General features: G+C 43.8%; 1 protein-coding gene across 2 annotated transcripts in view; it reads right to left on the reverse strand.

Moving 5' to 3' along the window:
* Positions 1-15,561, reverse strand: part of TMEM87B (transmembrane protein 87B) — a 62,753-nt gene extending 47,192 nt beyond the window's left edge. For both annotated transcript variants that reach the window (XM_030827676.1, XM_030827677.1), the window contains exons 1-4: positions 15,018-15,561; positions 10,738-10,798; positions 6,481-6,572; positions 3,709-3,840 (exon numbers count right to left, since the gene is read on the reverse strand). In XM_030827676.1, the coding sequence (XP_030683536.1) occupies positions 3,709-3,840; positions 6,481-6,572; positions 10,738-10,798; positions 15,018-15,182 (450 nt within the window). In that variant the 5' untranslated portion in view covers positions 15,183-15,561. The remainder of the gene's footprint in view (positions 1-3,708; positions 3,841-6,480; positions 6,573-10,737; positions 10,799-15,017) is intronic.
* Between the last annotated feature and the right edge of the window lie 3,021 nt (positions 15,562-18,582).

Below are 18,582 nucleotides of genomic sequence, written 5' to 3' on the forward strand. Positions count from 1 at the left end.
TTAAGAATTAATACTGTTAAAATGGCCCTGCTGCCCAAAGCAACTTACAGATTCAATGCTATTCCTATCAAACTACCAATGACATTCTTCACAAAACTAGAAAAAACTATTTTAAAATTCATATGGAACCAGAAGAGAGCCCAAATAGCCAAGGCAATCCTAACCAAAAGGAACAAAGCTGGAGGCAACACACTACCTGACTTCAAACTATAACACAGGGCTATAGTAACCAAAACAGCATGGTATTGGTACAAAAACAGACACATAGACCAGTGGAACAGAATAGAGAGCCTGGAAATATGGGTGCACACCTATAATAACTTGGTATTTAATAAAGTTGACAAAAACAAACAATGGGGAAAAGACTCCCTATTCAATAAATGGTCCTGGGATAACTGGCTAGCCATATGCAGAAGATTGAAACTGGACCCTTTGCTTACATTATATACAAAAATCAACTCAGGATGGATTAAAGAGTTAAACATAAAACTCCATAGGGTTTTATGGAGACAACCTAGACCATACCATTCTGGACGTAGGACAAGTGACAATTTCATGATAAAGTTGCCAAAAAAGCAATCGCAACAAAAGCAAAAATTGACAAATAGGATCTAATTAAACTAAAGAGTTTCTGCACAGCAAAAGAAACTATCAACAGAGTAAAAAGATAACCTACAGAATGAGAGAAAATATTTGCAAGCTATGCATCTGACAAAGATCTAATATCTGGTGTCTATAAGGAACTTAAACAAATTTACAAGAAAAAAAAAACAAAAAAAAATTTAAAAGTGGGCAAAGGACATGACCAGACACTTTTCAGACATGAATACAGCCAAAGAGCATATTTTAAAAAGCTCAATTATCACTGATCATCAGAGAAATGCAAATCAAAACCACAATGAGATACCATCCCACATCAGTCAGAATGGCTATTATTAAAAAGTCAAAAAATAACAGATGCTGGCAAGGTTGTGGAGAAAAGGGAATGCTTATACACTGCTGGTGGGAGTACAAATTGATTCAACCACTGTGGAAAGCAGTGTGGCAATTCCTCAAAGAGCTGAAAACAGAACTACCATTTGACACGGTAATTCCATTACTGGGTATATTATATACCAAAAGGAATATAAATCGTTCTGTCATAAAGACACATGCACACGTATGTTCACTGCAGCACCATTCACACTGCCATAGATATGGAATCAACCTAAATTCCCATCAATGGTAGACTGGATAAAGAAAATGTGGTACATATACATCATGGAATAAAATGCAGAAATAAAAAAGGAGATCGTGTCCTTTGCAGGGACATGGATGGAGCTGGAAGCCATTTTCCTTAGCAAACTAACACAGGAACAGAAAACCAAATACCGCATATTCTCACTTGTAAGTGGGAGCTAAATGACGAGAAAATGGACACAAATAGGGGAACAGCAGACACAAAGAGGGGCCTACTTAAGGGTGAAGGCTGGGAGGAGGTAGAGGAGCAGAAAAAATAACTATTGGGTACTAAACTTAGTACCTGGGTCATGGAAATAATTTGTACAACAAATTCCTGTGATGTGAGTTTACGATATAACAAACCTGCATATATACCCCTGAAAATAAAAGTTAAAAAATAAAAATAAAACCTTTTTTTTAATGAGGATAGTGTTGCCATTGGCAGGGAAAGTGTTAGGAACTAAAAGGGGGTTCTAGGTGCTAAAATGTTCTATAATTCATCAGGGTCTACATGGTTGTGCTCAGTTTTGTTGTTTGTTTGTTTGTTTTGAGACAGAGTCTCGCTCTGTCGCCCAGGCTGGAGTGCAGTGGCGCAATCTCGGCTCACTGCAAGCTCCGCCTCCTGGGTTCACACCATTCTCCTGCCTCAGCCTCCCAAGTAGCTGGGACTACAGGTGCTCGCCACCACGCTCAGCTAATTTTTTGTATTTTTAGTAAAGACAAGGTTTCACTGTGTTAGCCAGGATCGTCTGGCTCTCCTGACCTCATGATCCACCTGCCTCGGCCTCCCAAAGTGCTGGGATTATGGGCATGAGCCACCGTGCCTGGCCTTTTAAAAATTCATTGAGGAGTACACTGATGTGTACTTTCCCATGTTTATTACATTTCAACACATTTTAAAGAGAACTCCTTTAAAACTTTTACTAAAGACATTTTCACTTCAGAATTTACAAAAGAACAAAAAATAAATTTAAATGCCCCATAACCTCACTACTCAAGGCTGACTGCTAGGTTTATTTTTGTTTTTGTTTTTCTTTTTTTTTTTCTTGAGAGGAAGTCTCCCTCTGTTTCCCAGCCTGGAGTGCAGTGGTGCAATCTCAGCTCACCACAACCTCCGCCTCCCGGGTTCAAGTGATTCTCCTGCCTCAGCCTCCCGAGTAGCTGGGACTACAGGCATGCTCCACTATGCCCGGCTAATATTTGTATTTTTAGTAGAGATGGGGTTTCACTATATGGGTCAGGCTGGTCTTGAACTCCTGACCACGTGATCCGCCCACCTCGGCCTCCCAAAGAGCTGGGATTATAGGCTTGAGCCACCGCACCTGGCCTTGTTTTTGTTTTTTGAGACGGAGTCTCGCTCTTGTCCCCCAGTCTGGAGTGCAATGGTGTGATCTCGGCTCACTGCAACCTCTGCCTCCCGGGTTCAAGTGATTCTGCTGCCTCAGCCTCCTGAGTAGCTGGGATTACAGGTGCGTACCACCATGCCCAGCTAATTTTTTGTATTTTAAATAGAGATGGGAGTTTCACCATGTTGGCTAGGCTGGTCTCAAACTCCTAACCTCAGGTGATCTACCCGCCTCATCCTCCCAAAGTGGTGGGATTACAGGCTGAGCCACCACGCCCGGCCGACTGCTGTTAATCATTTTAGAATCTAAGCTCCCACACTGGGAGGGAGAAAAGGCATAAAGGAGGAGGTAGTGTTGACATGTGTCAAATGCTGATAAGTCAAGACTTTTGGTAAGAGGAACAGACCATTGGATTTAACAACATGGAACTCACTGGTGACTTTGACTAGAGCTGTTTTGATGGGATGATGGATGCAAAGGTCTGACTGCAGTTGACAGAAGGAAGAGTGAGAGATAAATTAGAGGTAGCAGATATAAAAGACCCTTGCAAGGATGTTGCCAAAATAAGTTGCAAGGAAATGGAACAATGACATCAGTATCTTATCTTTTTTTTCTGAGACTCCGTCGCCCAGGCTGGAGTGCAGTGGCACAATCATGGCTCACTGCAACCTCCGCCTCACGAGTTCAAGCAATTCTCATGCCTCAGCCACCTGAGTAGCTGGGACTACGGGCACATGCCACCGCACCCGGCTGATTTTTGTATTTTTAGTAGAGATGGGGTTTCACCAGGCTGGTCTCAAACTCCTGACCACAGGTGATCCACCCACCTCAGTCTCCCAAAGTGCTGATATTACAGGTGTGAGCCACCGCGCCCAGCCAAGTATCTTACTTATTATGTACTACTATACACACAAACAAACTAAACCTAAAAATTTACAAGTTAACCACCTTTATTAAAATCCTGATAAAACAGTACTTCAGTTGATACTTGTATTCAGTGGGAATAAAATAAACTTTATTTTGACCTAGCAAGTCAGATACCACCTTTATCAAAATTCTGATAAAACATTACTTCAGTTGATACTTGTATTCACTGGGAATAAAATAAACTTTATTTTAACATGGCAAGTCAGATACTCACATTCAAAGATGGAAACACCTGTGACTCACTGTTGCAATCCAAGTTTTCATTTTTTGTTGTCCAACAGTTGTCATTCTTTAAATAATGACAAAAGTCTTCATCAACATTAAGTTTATGTTTTTGGAACAGCTCCTATATAAGGTAAAATTCTATGTTATAATTTATTCCCACACTTCTTATCCTAGAATATAAATAAAAGTTAATGTCTAAATAATACCAAAAGTATATTCAGTTTGAAATACCTGGAAATATGCAGTAGAATAAAATACCAAATAAAAACTGTTTTGAATATAATTTTAATATAATTGAGATAATCATAACCTTTTAGCCATTCCAGTGTGTTCAGATACAGTAATACATAACACAAGCATACTTACAGTAAGAAAACTGACTAAGATACTACAAGGAAATAGTTTCCAGAGAAATAAAACATACTTTGTTCTGGGGCTACTTGTATTTTATCCCATGTGTAAGAGATTTTACAGAGAAAGAAAGCAGCATTCAACTACAAAAAAGAGAAAGCAAACAGTAAGATACAGCAAAGGTAGCTGAGTGCAGAGGAGACGCTCATTTACACAACTACCTGAGGTTCCTGGCATCCTTGAATGGATGAATGAACTAGGCTCCTTAATGGCAGCTCCCAGTCATCAAAAAAAGTGGAGTTGGCTCCCACAGACCAAATATGGGACAATTTGAGCAAAATAAATAAAAATAGTAATAGATTATAACCTATATAACAAAGTAAAAATCAACGAGTCCAACCTGATGACTGACAGGTAAGACAGATTGATTAGGGGAGTAGAGAGAGTGCATCCTTATAGTAGAATGCTAATAAATGAAGAAGAAAGTATGGAACTAGAAAATCACCATTCAGCAATCAGCACAGTAATGACTGACTCATCAGGCAAGAATCATGAAGGGATGCTAAAACAAGTGGCTGAAGGTTTGATGAAAACCACAAGATATTTACATAGTTTCAATAGTTTTTCCTCACAAGTTGTTGTTAATAACAAAGAGAAAAGTAGTAACTTTGGAATGGAAAAAATCTTGCGGATACGTTCTTGACCAACTGACCAAATTAACATCACCAAAAATGAGACAAATCAGTATTCTGTGGTATTCCTGCCAAAAATGTATAACTTGAATCTAATCATGAATAAACATCAGAAATATTCAAATTGAGGGGCATTTTGCAAAAATAAATGGTTTGTACACTTCAAAACTATCAATGCCATGACATACCAAAAAGGGGGAAAAAATCCAGATTATCAGGAACTAAAAACAAAAACAAGGAAAGGAAATGAAATGTGAACCTGAATTGGTTCCTGTATGGGGTGTGGAGGAGGGGGGGCCTGCTCTAAAAGACAATATTGGGACACTGGTGAATTTTTTTTTTTTTTTGAAGACAAGGTCTCACTGTCTCCTAGGCTGGAGTACAGTGGTGCAATCACAGCACACTGCAACTTTGAACTCCTGGGCTCAAGGGATCCTCTGGCCTGAGCCTCCCGAACAGCTGGGACTATAGGCACATGCCACTGTGCCTGGCTAATTTTTTAATTTTTTGTAGAGACAAGGTCTCACTTGTTGCCCAGGCTGGTCTTTAACTCCCGGGCTTAAGCGATCCTCTCGCCTCAGGTTCCCAAAGCGCAGGAATTACAGGTGTGACCCACCCTGCCCAGCTGCAAAGTTTTAATAAGGTTTATATATAATAGCATCGTATCAGTGTTAAATTTGAATTCTATAATTATACTGTGAAAAAAATAAATGAATATCTCTGTTCTTAGGAAATTTACATTGAAGTATTTAGTGTGAAGGTGTAAAATATTTAGAGATAAAGCCAAAAAGGCAGTTCAAGGAAAATGGCATGGTTCAAGCCAAATAGAAATATAATACTAATAACAATACAGAAAGCCAGCTACAATGGCTCACGTCTATAATCCCAGAGACTCTGGAGGCTACCTGAGGCAACCTGCCAGGAGGGTCACTTGAGCCCAGGAGTTCAAGGCTGGAGTGAGCCATGATCGCCCCACTGCACTCCAGCCTGGGTGGCAGAGAGAGATCTCGTATGTATTTATATGCATATACATGTATATGTATAGGTATATACATATATACATATACAATTTTTAAAAATATGGAAACCCATATATTATTCAAGGTAGAAGCCAAACAGGTAACAGAGAATCTGAAAAGGAAAAAATCCCAAGCAACTATCATGAGAATCATCAAGAGCAACACCTTGCTGAGAGCCGAGTGCACATCCCAGGAGGAAGAAACCCAGGCTTCAGAGCCAGGTGCAGGAAAAGCCTTCCTCAGCACAGCCACTTTCTCCTTCTCTCTCAGAATCCTCCGCCTTTCCCCAGATACCTCCTTTCTTCTCCTCACCTCTCTCTGCGATCTACTTGTGCTCACTAAATCTACTTGTACTCAATACAGTTCTAGGTTCCCTATAATTTTTTTAAAAAGTGAAACATTTAAACTTCTTTCGCAAATTAAGCATTTATTTGTATGTACAGCGTCTTTGTCAACAACTGCTACGTGCCTGAATTTAAACATTTACTAACATTTTTCATAACATACAAGGCAACTAAAAGCTTGTAGTGTTCTCAGCACGTAACTTGGTTTATTGCCATAAGTCCCAAAATTAATCTGTGGCACTTCTAAAACTGTAATCTCTATTTCTAGCCTCTTCACTTGATGAGCTAATAAATCTTTATACTCATAATTTTCCTTCATAGCTTTATATACATTAAAAACTTGTGTTTTACTTACTTCCAGATTAGAATGCTCATTGTGACAGGTATGATACTTCAAATGCCACACTATGGTAAACTTCACAGGCCCAGAACAATGGAATGACTTAACTGTTTAGAAAAAGAAAGTCTCGTTTTACATGAATAATACATACACTCTAATATAAACTTAAGGTTTTGAGAATGCAATTAAAAATAGGCTACTTTAATATAACAATGAGTAAAACATTACCTAATTTCTCCAAAAAGTCACTGGAAAGTGAGACAGATAAATACATTAAATTGTTATAGTTAACCAAAAGCTGCTGTAATACTGCTCATTTCATCTGTAAGTCTAAAATTAAATAAGCTGAGTGGCCTGATACGCTAAGTCACTGCTTATTTCACTCTCAAACATTTTTCTCACTCACATATTCATTCAAAATATACTGAGTGAGCCCCATCCTGTGTGCCATCCTGTGAGCTATGATGGTAAACAAGAACAATGCCTGTCTATGACTTAAGAGGTACTGGAGGAGTGAGTTTTAACAACTAAACAGGCACTCTCAGTAGTCCCAGAGGCTGAGAATGGTCAAGGGAGCACTGAGCAGGTCACCTATCATGGCCCAGGAGAGCATGAAGAATGGGTTCTGGGTAAGCTTGCTGGAGGAGGAGACCTGTAACTTGAAGGAAGAGCAGGAGTCAGCCTGGTGAAGAGAAGGGTGGACCATACATGTAAATGCCCAGGGTGAGTGAAAGCACGGCATGAGTATGATCCCTGAAAATAGTCTGCTATGCTTAGAACACAGGCTGGGGAAAGGAGAAAGAGTTGAAGCTGGAGAAGAGTGCTGGGGAAAATTCATGAGGTCTTACACCCTGCTGAGGAGTTTGGCCTTTCTTTTGAATGATCCAGGTAAGAGCGTGACACGAATAGGCAGACTGAAAAGCATTAAGTCTGGAGTTAAGGAGAGCTCTGTTGGGAACGTCCTCACAACATGGCAGCTGGCTTACCCCAGAGTGAATGATTAGAGAGAGAGCAAAGATGCAGCCACAGTGTCTTTTACAACTTAGCCTCAGAAGGGATGTGCCATTATTTCCACCATGCTCTATCACTCACTCAGACCAACTCTGATAAAATGTGTTCAGACCAACTCTGATAAAATGTGTTAGAGGACTACACAAGATCATGAATAACAGGAAGCAAGGATCATTGGGAGTCATCTCAAAGGCTGATAATGACAAACAGCGAAACCAAACTGAGACCAGAGATTCAAGTTCAACAAACTGAGGCTGGTGGATTTTCTGGGGGACAGTACCCAAGAGATGGAAGCTACATAAAGAGAAAGAGAAAGAGAAATCTGCACAGTGATTCCCTGGAGTTTCTGGCTGAAGGGCAGCCTGCCCATGCGTAGGAACAAGCCCAACAATTCTCAGAGCTCACGCAGAGCTGGGAACTGTTTGAGTTTCCACTAGCCAGAGTGGAGAGGCCTCAGTAAATATACCAGGTATTTGGAAGACAAGCAGAAAGACCACACCACAGAAGCACTGCTAAGTTTGCCCTAGACAAAAGGCTACTGCAGAACCATCCTAAAAGAACTTAACAAGAAAACTGGGAAGCATCAAACTGACCCACAAGGAACTTAAATGTCTGCTAGAACAAAGTTGTTAAGGGACTACAACGCCCTCCAGCACTCAAAAATGTGAAATTCACAATATGCACTGACCAAACAAACAAAAAGCCTGCTTGGATTCTGACTGGGATTAAACTGAATTTATAGATCAATCTGGGAAGAACTGACAGTATGATGTTTGCTACAGATTTTTCACAGATGTCCTTTATCAGGTTGAGGAAGTTTCCTTCTACTTCTAACTTTCTTCGAGTTTCTATCATGAATGGGTGTTGAATTTTTTTCAAATGCTCTTTCAGTATACTTTGAGATGATCATATGGTGCATTTCTTATATTCTGTTAATATGATGAATTACATTGAGAGATTTTTTAGCACAGGGCTCCACATGACTTGAATGAGACAGCAGAAAAAAGGTTGCCTTAAAAAAGCCAGATATCTGATCTCCCAAACAGCATCGACATATATCCAAGGGACCAGTCCTTAGCTTAACAAGCACTAAAATCTGGCTCTGTGAAAACACAGATTCTCATGTTACCCTTTTCCCGATGGTAGATATGTACATTAGAATGCTCAATTACTCACTTTCATGACTATCATGTAGATGTATAAATTAGAACACTCAATTACTCACTTACAATGAACAGAAACTGTAAACTGGACTAGTAATGATCAACTCTTTCCCTTCAGCATGCCTCCCTAGAGGCCCAATACGGATGAGAAGGTGGTTTGGTGAGCATGGCACCAGACCAAGGAGGCTCAGGTGGATGCTATATCCACACCTGCCAGCCGCATGTCATAGCTGTGGTCATGGTTCAAGAAAACCTCTCCCCCAACAATGCTGTTGGACATGACCAGCATTTGCCTGACTAAACCCTAGTTTTATTATGCTTTTGCTCTTAAATCCCTCATGCTGTCCCATTCTTTCTTTAGATAAGTTAATAACAATGTCTTGATTGTAGTCTACTCATAGGTTGATCTCAGGCATTTGTAATGATTTTTAAAAATCAAATTCTGTTTCAGTGGCTGACATTACTTTTTTTCCCCCATATAACTTTTTGTCAGCACCAGACTGAGTTCTTTTAAATCCTCTTTGTCTAGACTTTGAGACATGAATTCATTAAATAAACAGATGCCAAAATTTTTTTCTCACTCACCTTGGACTTCAATTTCCTCTTACCAAGCTCTTATCACCACTGATGATTGATATTACAGAGCTGCTTGAAACCACCTCTGCTTTCTAGCTGCTGGCTAGCCTGACTTCCCTCAGGAAAGACCCGTAAAAGGCAGAATTGCCCCCAACAAATGAGCAGAGCATGATCTGTTGCGTGAAAGGAAAGAGTCACGGCTTTGGATCCTGTAGAAGCCAGTTTGCTCTACCCAGCCAAAAACTGCTCCTTATCCTGAGACTTTAACTCTGGCAACCAATTTTCCTAGTTAGGTTACTGGAAACAATAAGAGGAATTGGGCCACAGTGAATATGATCCAATGTAAATCCAGTGAAATTCTTAAAAAACCTTGGTAGTTCTGGTATATCAGTATTGACACAGAAAAGACAGTCCCTACCTAATGAATATTTTAACTTTTATCAACCTTAAAACTCTAACTAAAATGTTGTCCAGCAATTTTTACTTATGAGGATATGTACATTTTGAAAATTTTCAAGGCCATAAAGGGTTTATCACAATCATGACATTTCATATATTCATAAAAGCAATTTATCAAGTTTTAAAAATCTGAGACTTGAAGTCAAATTTCACAAAAACCAAATTTTTTGCTCGTCTATTAGACTTTAATTATAATTTTCATAAAATGATTCATATTACATTTTCTGAAAGAAGATCAGAAAAATCCATTCTTGTGGGCCATGCACAGTGGCTCATGCCTGTAATCCCAGCACTTTGGGAGACTGAGGTAGGTGGATCACCTGGGGTCAGGAGTTTGAGACCAGCCTGGCCAACACCGTGAAACCCCGTCTCTACTAAAAATACAAAAATTAGCCAGGTGTGGTGGTGTTCGCCTGTAATCTCAGCTATTAGGGATAGGGAGGCTGAGGCAGGAGAATCACTTGAACCTGGCAGGCAGAGGTTGCAGTAAGCAGAGATCTTGCCACTGCACTCCAGCCTGGGTGACAAAGACTCCTGTCTCAAGAAAAAAAAAAAAGAAAAATCCATTCTTGTAAATAACCAAGTCCTGACTGAAACAAAACTTTAAAATAAATCTTAGAACCACTTAAAAGCAAAACATTTGCTTAGTTTATTATATATGTTATCTTCATTTACATGAATGCATTTTATATTATGTTGTTTATGTATATGTTAGTATTTTATTATTCTTGTTTTTTTGTTTGTTTGTTTTTGAGACAGAGTCTCACTGTGTTGCCCAGGCTGGAGTGCAGTGGCACGATCTCGGCTCACTGCAACCTCTGCCTCCCAGGTTCAAGTGATTCTTCTGCCTCAGCCTTCCAACTAGCTGGGACTACAGGTGCCCGCCACCACGGCCGGCTAACTTTTTTTGTATTTTTAATAGAGATGGGGTTTCACTATGTTGGCCAGACTGGTCTTGAACTCCTGACCTTGTGATCCGCCCGCCTCGGCCTCCCAAAGTGCTGGGATTACAGGCGTGAGCCACCGCACCCGGTCTAGTATTTTATTGTTTTATTATACTTACCAGATAACTTGATATCTGTAGAGTTAAACATAGTTTTCCTAAATATCAAAGGTCCTGATTTCTAAAATGAAAAACAAACACAGGAAGATTTTGTTAGAAGGTTTTTTTCGCAATGTTTTACCCCACAACATGTAGAGTTCTAATCCTTGCACTCCTCTCTCTGACAAGAGTATTTTTTTAATGTAAATCTGATCACATCACTAACTTGCTTAAAACCTTGTCATGATTCTACTTCCTGCAGTTACCCTGAGGATCAGGAGGGCTCCGGCCTCTAGCAGACTCAGTTAGGGCCAGTGACACATAAGAGGTAAAAGATGCTGCCATTGCAGGATTAGTGCTGCTCAGACGTGACATGAACTGACTGCATTTGCATGCTGCTCTCCTGGCGTCAATTTGAATGTACTTTTGATAAAGAACTGTCCCCCTCTCCCAGCTCCAAGTCATTATGGTTTACCAATGCAATTACAACAGACCGAAATTCTTACTGTAGCCTATAGGACGTGAATAATCAAGGCCTGCCCACCTCTCAACTTTCCAGTTCCTGAAAAGCATGATATTCTTTCCTGCCCTCAGGATTAGTGGTCAACCTGAAAAATTTACTTTAAAATCCTTCCTTTCACCCTTTGTTCATCTAGTTGGCTCCTTCTCACCCTTCAAAGCCCAGCTCAAAAGCCCATTCTGCAGGAATTCTTCCACTGTGGCCCATATCCGGCGAGGCCCTCCCTTATATAATCCCTAGCACCCTTTCTTCTTCACCACCTTTCCACAATTTAAATCAAATAATTGATTAGTTGTTTAATGTCTTCTCTCCTCAGGAATAAAAATCCTGCAGTTAGAGACTGTTAAATGTACAAATGATTAGGAATTAAAAACAAAACAAAACAAAACAAAAAACACTGATAGGACAAGTGGTAACCTCTTCCCTTCCCCAACACAGTTTCAACAACAACAATAAAATTCCCAGCTTGGATCCTTCCTTTGAGCTCCAGATCCAAATACCCAAATGCCTAAAGGACATGTCCACTGGCGGATGTCCAACAGACAAACCTGTTTTAAACCAGACACACTCCTCTCTGCTCACCAACTTTTCCTACACTGTCCACCTTGGCTGGAGGTGGTACCATCTACGGTCACCCAAGCCATGGCTCCTTCCAGTTCCCCACTTCCATCACCCAATCCCCAAGGCATGCCTACTTTATCTCACAAACACTTATCAAATTTAGTTCTTCCTCTCCATCTCTGTCACCACTGCCCTAACTTAGGCCCTCTGCATTTCCTGCCTAATTTCTGCAATAGCTTAACTGGTACTTCTACCTCCAGATCTGATCCTATAATTCATCTTTAGACAGCAGCCATAGTGATTAGCATTATGTCTAAGATCTTTCAATGGCTCCCTCATTCACATCCTAAAGTAGCTACTGCGAGTTTGGAGGCCTAATCCAACCTATAAATGGGATTTATTGGGCCCACAAGAGGCCTTTTTTAAACTCTTTAGTTGACATAACAAAAAGATGGATTCCAGTTTCACTTAAAAAAACAAGGAGCTGTGGCAATTCTGTGCTCATTCTGCTAGAGTGTAGGCAGAGTAAGCTGAAGCCAAATGGCAGCTCCCCTCTTCAGAATGGGCATGCAATCTGTAGTCCACAACATTCCTCACTACCCCCTCCAATCCTGAACCTAGCTCACTGTGCTCAATGACATGACTTGCCTTGGCCAACACAGATCCTTGAGTTTGAGGCCTCTGGCCTCAGGCTCAAGGCCAAGCTCAGGCATGGAAGGCTTGTGGTGACCTGAGTCCCCTCTAACAACAGAACTTGATGTAGCAGAAACACCAATAATTTCCTGCACTGCTGCTGCTCTGCTCTCCTCTTCTTCATCAAGGTAGTAGTTATTCATCTTTTAAGACTGAGTCAGGTCTCTCTTCCAGGAAGCAGGGTTAGGTGACCCCCTTGGTGCTCCAGTAATATCCCAAGTATATCACAGTGTATATGACTATCTACTCATAAATCTGTTATCCCTATTATTGTGTGAACGTCTTGGGAGAAGGGGCAATGGCTAAAATTCATCTTTGCAACAGCAATGACCAGTCTAACATATGACACACAGTGGTGCTTCAACCATTTGCTCCCTTGTATACTCAAAAGAACCATTTCTTGGCCAGGTGTAGTGGCTCATGCCTATAATCCCAATACTTTGGGAGGCTGAGGCAGGAGGATGGCTTGAGGCCAGGAGTTCAAGACCAGCCTTGACAATATAGTGAGACCCCTATCTCTACAAAAAATTTAAAAATTAGTTGGTGTGTGGCATGTGCCTATGGTCCTCGCTACTCGGGAGGCTGAGGCTAGAGGATTGCTTGAGCCCAGGAGTTTGAGGCTGCAGTGAGCCATGTGACTGTGCCACTGCACTCCAGCCTAGGTAACAGAACAAGACTCTGTCTCAAACAGACAAACAAAAACAAAGAAACAAAATTTCTCCATAGATTTGCAGTACAAATGAAAGAAAGCCCCACTCTCCTTTCCTGTTTCTGACAACCTGAAATGAGGAAAATATAAGTCCACTCTTGGGAGAGAAGGGCTTTTAGACTTCTAGTGGCCCAGGATCACCCAGGAGTAAAATTAGCCTAAAGGTCATGCAGCACTTAGGGAGCAAACTTCTCTTCCTCATGCGGGAAGAAGTACACTTGGCAAAGATCTTTGCAGGTATGTTCACAGTACACTTGGCAAAGATCTATACAGATATGTTCAAGTAATCTAACAATATGCATGCAGCGGATTCACTTCCAGTATAGTTATATTGACTATTCACTATCGTAGCAGCAGGAAGCCATGAGAGTAGCTCACTGCGTTCTACTTTTTCCCGTTCAGGAAATTAAATAATGGAGATGTGCAGACTATATAACTGGCGCACAAATTAGGTCACCAACCCAGAAGAATCCTGGAGGAAATGGCTGCACTAGGTCTTAAAAGATCCAGAAAGATACCCAGCGTGTTCCTCTGAGTAGCTTTTGTGTTGTGGGAAGTATTTGTAGTCTTTGGAACTACTTTTTCTGGTTAAGGAAATCAAAATATAAGTCTCATCTTTAGAACTTGGACATTATGGCCGGGTGCGGTGGCTCATGCTTGTAATCCCAGCACTTTGGGAGGCCGAGGAGGGCGGATCACGAGGTCAGGAGATCGAGACCACGGTGAAACCCCGTCTCTACTAAAAAGACAAAAAAAATTAGCCAGGCGTGGTGGCGGGCGCCTGTAGTCCCAGCTACTCGGAGAGGCTGAGGCAGGAGAATGGCGTGAACACGGGAGGCGGAGCTTGCAATGAGCCGAGATCGTGCCACTGCACTCCAGCCTGGGTGACAGAGCGAGACTCCGTCTCAAAAAAAAAAAAAAAAAAAAAAAGAACTTGGACATTATGCATGTGGAAAATACCCATCCCAAACAGTGCTGGATGAGTTATCTGACCCCAGAGAAGCCGGAGATAATGCCTCTTCCAGACTTCCTGTCTCTCTTTTGCAAGACTTTCCATAATTCTGCCCCTGCATCTCTCCCACATCATCTCCTCTAATTACTGGATGCCAAGTTTTCTAATAGCCTGCCTTGGAAAGAAGAGTTTCCACCCACTCATGCCTCCAGATTCGCCTTTCAAGCACTCCCTAATCACAAGTCCCGCCCCACCTACACACACACTCCCTCTCCCGGAACTGTGACAGGAACTGTAGAGAAATTCAGGAACTCAGGAAGAGAGAAATAGAGGTAGGGTGACTACTGCACGTTTCCCCCTCATTTAAATTTTTTCTTTTTTTTTTTTCTTTTTTTAAAGGAAGCGGCAGACGCGCTTTCTAAGTTTATGCAGAAACTGAAGCGCTGGCAAGTCCTCCCTGCGGCCTCAGGGGTGTGGCCCACTGTGGCTGCATCCGGACCGGAAGAGTCGAATCCCAAAGATACTGCTAGATGTGCCGAGAGATTCCTGATCCAGCCAAAACATGTCAGAGCAAAATGAGGGCCACGGCGTCGGGAATGGTGACCCTCAGTAATAGTCCGAGCGCTCGGACCGGAGGGCTGTCCCATACGCAATCCTGACGGCTCTTCCCTGCAGCCTAGGTCGGGCCGGAGGAGGGGCCGCTCCCCGCTCCCGGATTGTAACAGGCAAAAGGCTCGGGGAGGGTATCAGGAGACCCGGTGCTGACCCGGCAGAGGCCAGGTGAACAAGCCCGGGGTCAAGCGAAGCCCCGCGACGGCCCTAAGGGCCCGAGACGTGCCACGCCTCGGTCCCGACACTCCACTTACGTCGTTGACTGTCTCTAACCAGAGCCCAAGCTCAGGGACCGCGCGCACAGCCACCGGGGCCCAGCACAGGAGGCAGAGGGCGACGCGCAGCAGCGGGGCCCGGGCGGGAAAGCAGCACCGGCGGCATGGCAGGAGCCCGGCTACGGCGCGGCAGGCGGCGACCATCTTGACCCGGAAGCTGCACCTGGCGCTCCGAGACGCCTGCCACACCCGGACCTGATGCAGCACCGCCCCAGGCAGGCGGGTGCGAATCCGGGACGCGGGGCTCGGACTCGGGTGTGGAGGAGGGGCTCGGCCTTGGGCCTGGGCGGAGAGGCTCGGTGCAGTTCTCGGAAACGGGCCAGGACCGGGAGGCAGGGCTTAGGGCTCTGAGCCGGGCCCGAGCGTGCAGCTGGGAGATGCCTGGAAGGCAGAGATAGGAGCCAGGATGTGGAGTTGGCGCCGAGACGTGGAGGCGGGGCTCAGGGCCTGGCGTGGGCGTGAAGATAGAGGAGGAGCCGGAGCTTGGAAGGGAGGGCTGGCAGCCGGAGCGCAGAGGCGGGGCCGGGTAGGGAGGAGCTGCCGGAGTGTGGAGACAAGGCGGGGCTCGGGAGTGTGGGGGCGGGGCAGGGTGGAGGCAGGAGGCGAGGCTCGGGACCAGGCGGAGTGACGAGACAGGGCGGGGATGTAGGCGGGACTCGGGAGTGTGAAGGCGGGCTAGGAGGCGTGGCTCGGGGCCAGGCTGGGTGTGGGGGACAGGGCGGGGTTGGAGGCGGGCTCGGGACCAGAGCGGAGTGCGGAGACAGGGTGTAGCAGGAAGAGCTTGGTGCCAGGCCGAGCGTGGAGGCGGGGCCGTGTGGAGGCGTGGCGTGGGACAAGGCCGGGCTTTGGAGGCAAGACCCGGCGGGGGGGCGGAGCCTGAGGGTAAAGGCGGGGCTGGTCAGGGAGATTGGGTCGGAGTGGGGAGGCGGAGTTGAGGACCAGGCAGTAGTGTGGAGACGGGGCTGGACAAGGAGAAGGGCTTGGAGTTAGGCCGTAGTGGGGAGGCTAGGTTGGGCGAGGAAACAGGGCTTGGAACAAGCCCTAGTACGGAGACGGGACTGGGCGGGGAGGCGTGTCCTAAATGTGGAGGCGTGGCCTGAGTGAGGAGACAGGCCTGGGTGGGGAGGCGGGGCCTGTCTGGGAAATGAGGCTCGGTGGGGGGGTGGAGCCAGAATGGGGAGGCGGGGCTCGCCGCCAGCGAGCGCAAGTGTCAAGGTCCTGGAGTCCAACGCCTAGTAAGTGCTACGGTTGGAGTGCAGTCTAGAGTTCTTTTGCCCAGGGTGTCTCCATTTCTTGCATCCTCTACACTTACCCCTGCCTCGACGCTCTCAGCTGTATGGAAACCGTTCTTTAAATTCAGGGAATGTGCCAGGAAAGTGCTTTGAGGCCAAGGCCAGCTGAACACAAGGCATTGTGTTGTGAAGGTTAACGTTAATAGGACAGTTAATACTTTTCAGAACAAGTAGTTACCTGACTGCTTAAAGCTCAGAGGGGTCAGGGCTTGGATCCGTCTTATTGTGTACCTTGCCTTGCATTTTCGACTGTAAGCTGAATACATGTTTTGCTGTCAAAGAGAATTAGTTCATTCATTATCAAATGTAAATAATATCCAGCAGGGGAATAGAATCCTGTGCTAATATTGTTATTAACGTAGATCGATTTATAGTCAAAAGGCCTTGGCTGCTTTACCAGTCACCAGTAATTATTGAGGACCTACTATACACTAGAGATCGCATGTGCATCTTCCCAGCAAGCAATGTGATCAGTTCTGTTTAGGTCAGAATAACTGTAACAGGACCACAGGGGAACATCTACCAGAGATTTAGGAAGTAAGTGAGGGACATAAGGAGAGAACAGTGCATGAAATTTAAGTTCTACAAGAAGAGTTAAGGGCGAGTTACCTGTGGGAATGAGGGTTAAGTCTGAAGTTGTTTTAGTTACGAGAGAACTGGAGGAATGGAAAGATCTTCCAGATGACTGGATGTTGGTGTGAGAAGGGGAGTGGCAAAGCTGGGAATATTTAAACAGTACCAAAACATACAGGCATTCCTAAATTACGTTAGGCAGATGGCACCTTTAGTGTAAGAACACTGGAGAGGCAATGATTTTTTTTTGTTTTTTTGTTTTGTTTTGTTTTTGAGATGGAGTCTTGCTCTGTCGCCCAGGCTGGAGTGTGGTGGCGAGAACTCTGCTCACTGCAAGCTCCGCCTCCCAGGTTCACGCCATTCTCCTGCCTTCTCCTCCCGAGTAGCTGGGACTACAGGCGCCCGCCATCACGCCCGGCTAATTTTTTAATATTTTTTAGTAGAGACGGGGTTTCACCGTGTTAGCCAGGATGGTCTCGATCTCGTGAACTCATGATCCACCTGCCTTGGCCTCCCAAAGTGCTGGGATTACAGGCGTGAGCCACCGCGCCTGGCCGCAATGATGGTTTTTAAGTAAAGATGAGCTGATCAGAAAGATCGTGTTGGTTGTCAAACTGGGAAACGGGAGCATAGGAGAGCCAGGATGACACCATTTTAAAAATAACTCCATCTTAAAACTAGCAAGGCACATTTCTTGCCAGTCACCACCCATGGTCGTAAGATGTTTACGGTGGCCAGGCACGCCTGTAATCCCAGCACTTTGGGAGGTCAAGGCGGGTGGATAGTTTGAGCTCAGGAGTTCGAGACCAGACTGGGCAACATGGCGAAATCCTGTCTCTACACAAAATACAAAAATTAGCCAGGTGTGGTGGCGTGCCTATGGTCCTGGCAACTCAAAGAAACTGAGGGGGAGGATCACTTGGGCCTGGGAGGCGGAAGTTGCAGTGAGCCCTGCACTCCAGTCTGTGTGACAGAGCCAGACCCTGTTACAAACAAAAAAAAAAAAAAAAAAAAAAGAAAGAGAAAGAAAGCAAGAAAAGGAAAAGAAAAAAAAAAGGAAAATGAGGAAGGTTAGAATAAACTCTATAATGCTGGCTTGCAACTGAAGATATCAGTGTGAACTCATTTTTAAAATTTAGATTTATAAATAGATGTAGATATGTGTGTGGTGTGTGTGTGTGTGTGTGTGTGTATTTATATTTTCTTGCACTGATTCCCAGGAGGACCTAGAAGCAGCGACACCCCAGTAGCAATAGGTACATCTAGCACCAGATCTTGCTTTATAAATATCATTCTCCACTAAAATAAACCAGGGATCCTTGGAGAAGTGGCTGAGCCCAGGAATGGAATAGAGAAATTCATGATGAACTTGAGAATCTTGTTTTGCCAGAAAGTAAGGAAGTGGGTAAAAAATTATGAGGACACGTCAAAAAGGCATAGGAGCCAGTTTGAAGGAGCTCCCTCCCACTGACCAGATCTGGGACAATTTGGTCACCAAAATGACAGTAGTGGATTGTAACTCATTGACTCAAATAAGAATCCATGAGTCTACACTAACATAAATAAATAAATGATTACATAAATAGGAAAGAAAATCACTTTCTTACAGTTAGAAAACTAATAAATGCAGAAGGAATAACAAATTTAAAATATCACCATTTGGCAACTATCACAATTAA

The sequence above is a fragment of the Nomascus leucogenys genome, chromosome 14, assembly GCF_006542625.1.
Source record: "Nomascus leucogenys isolate Asia chromosome 14, Asia_NLE_v1, whole genome shotgun sequence".
NCBI lineage: Eukaryota > Metazoa > Chordata > Mammalia > Primates > Hylobatidae > Nomascus > Nomascus leucogenys.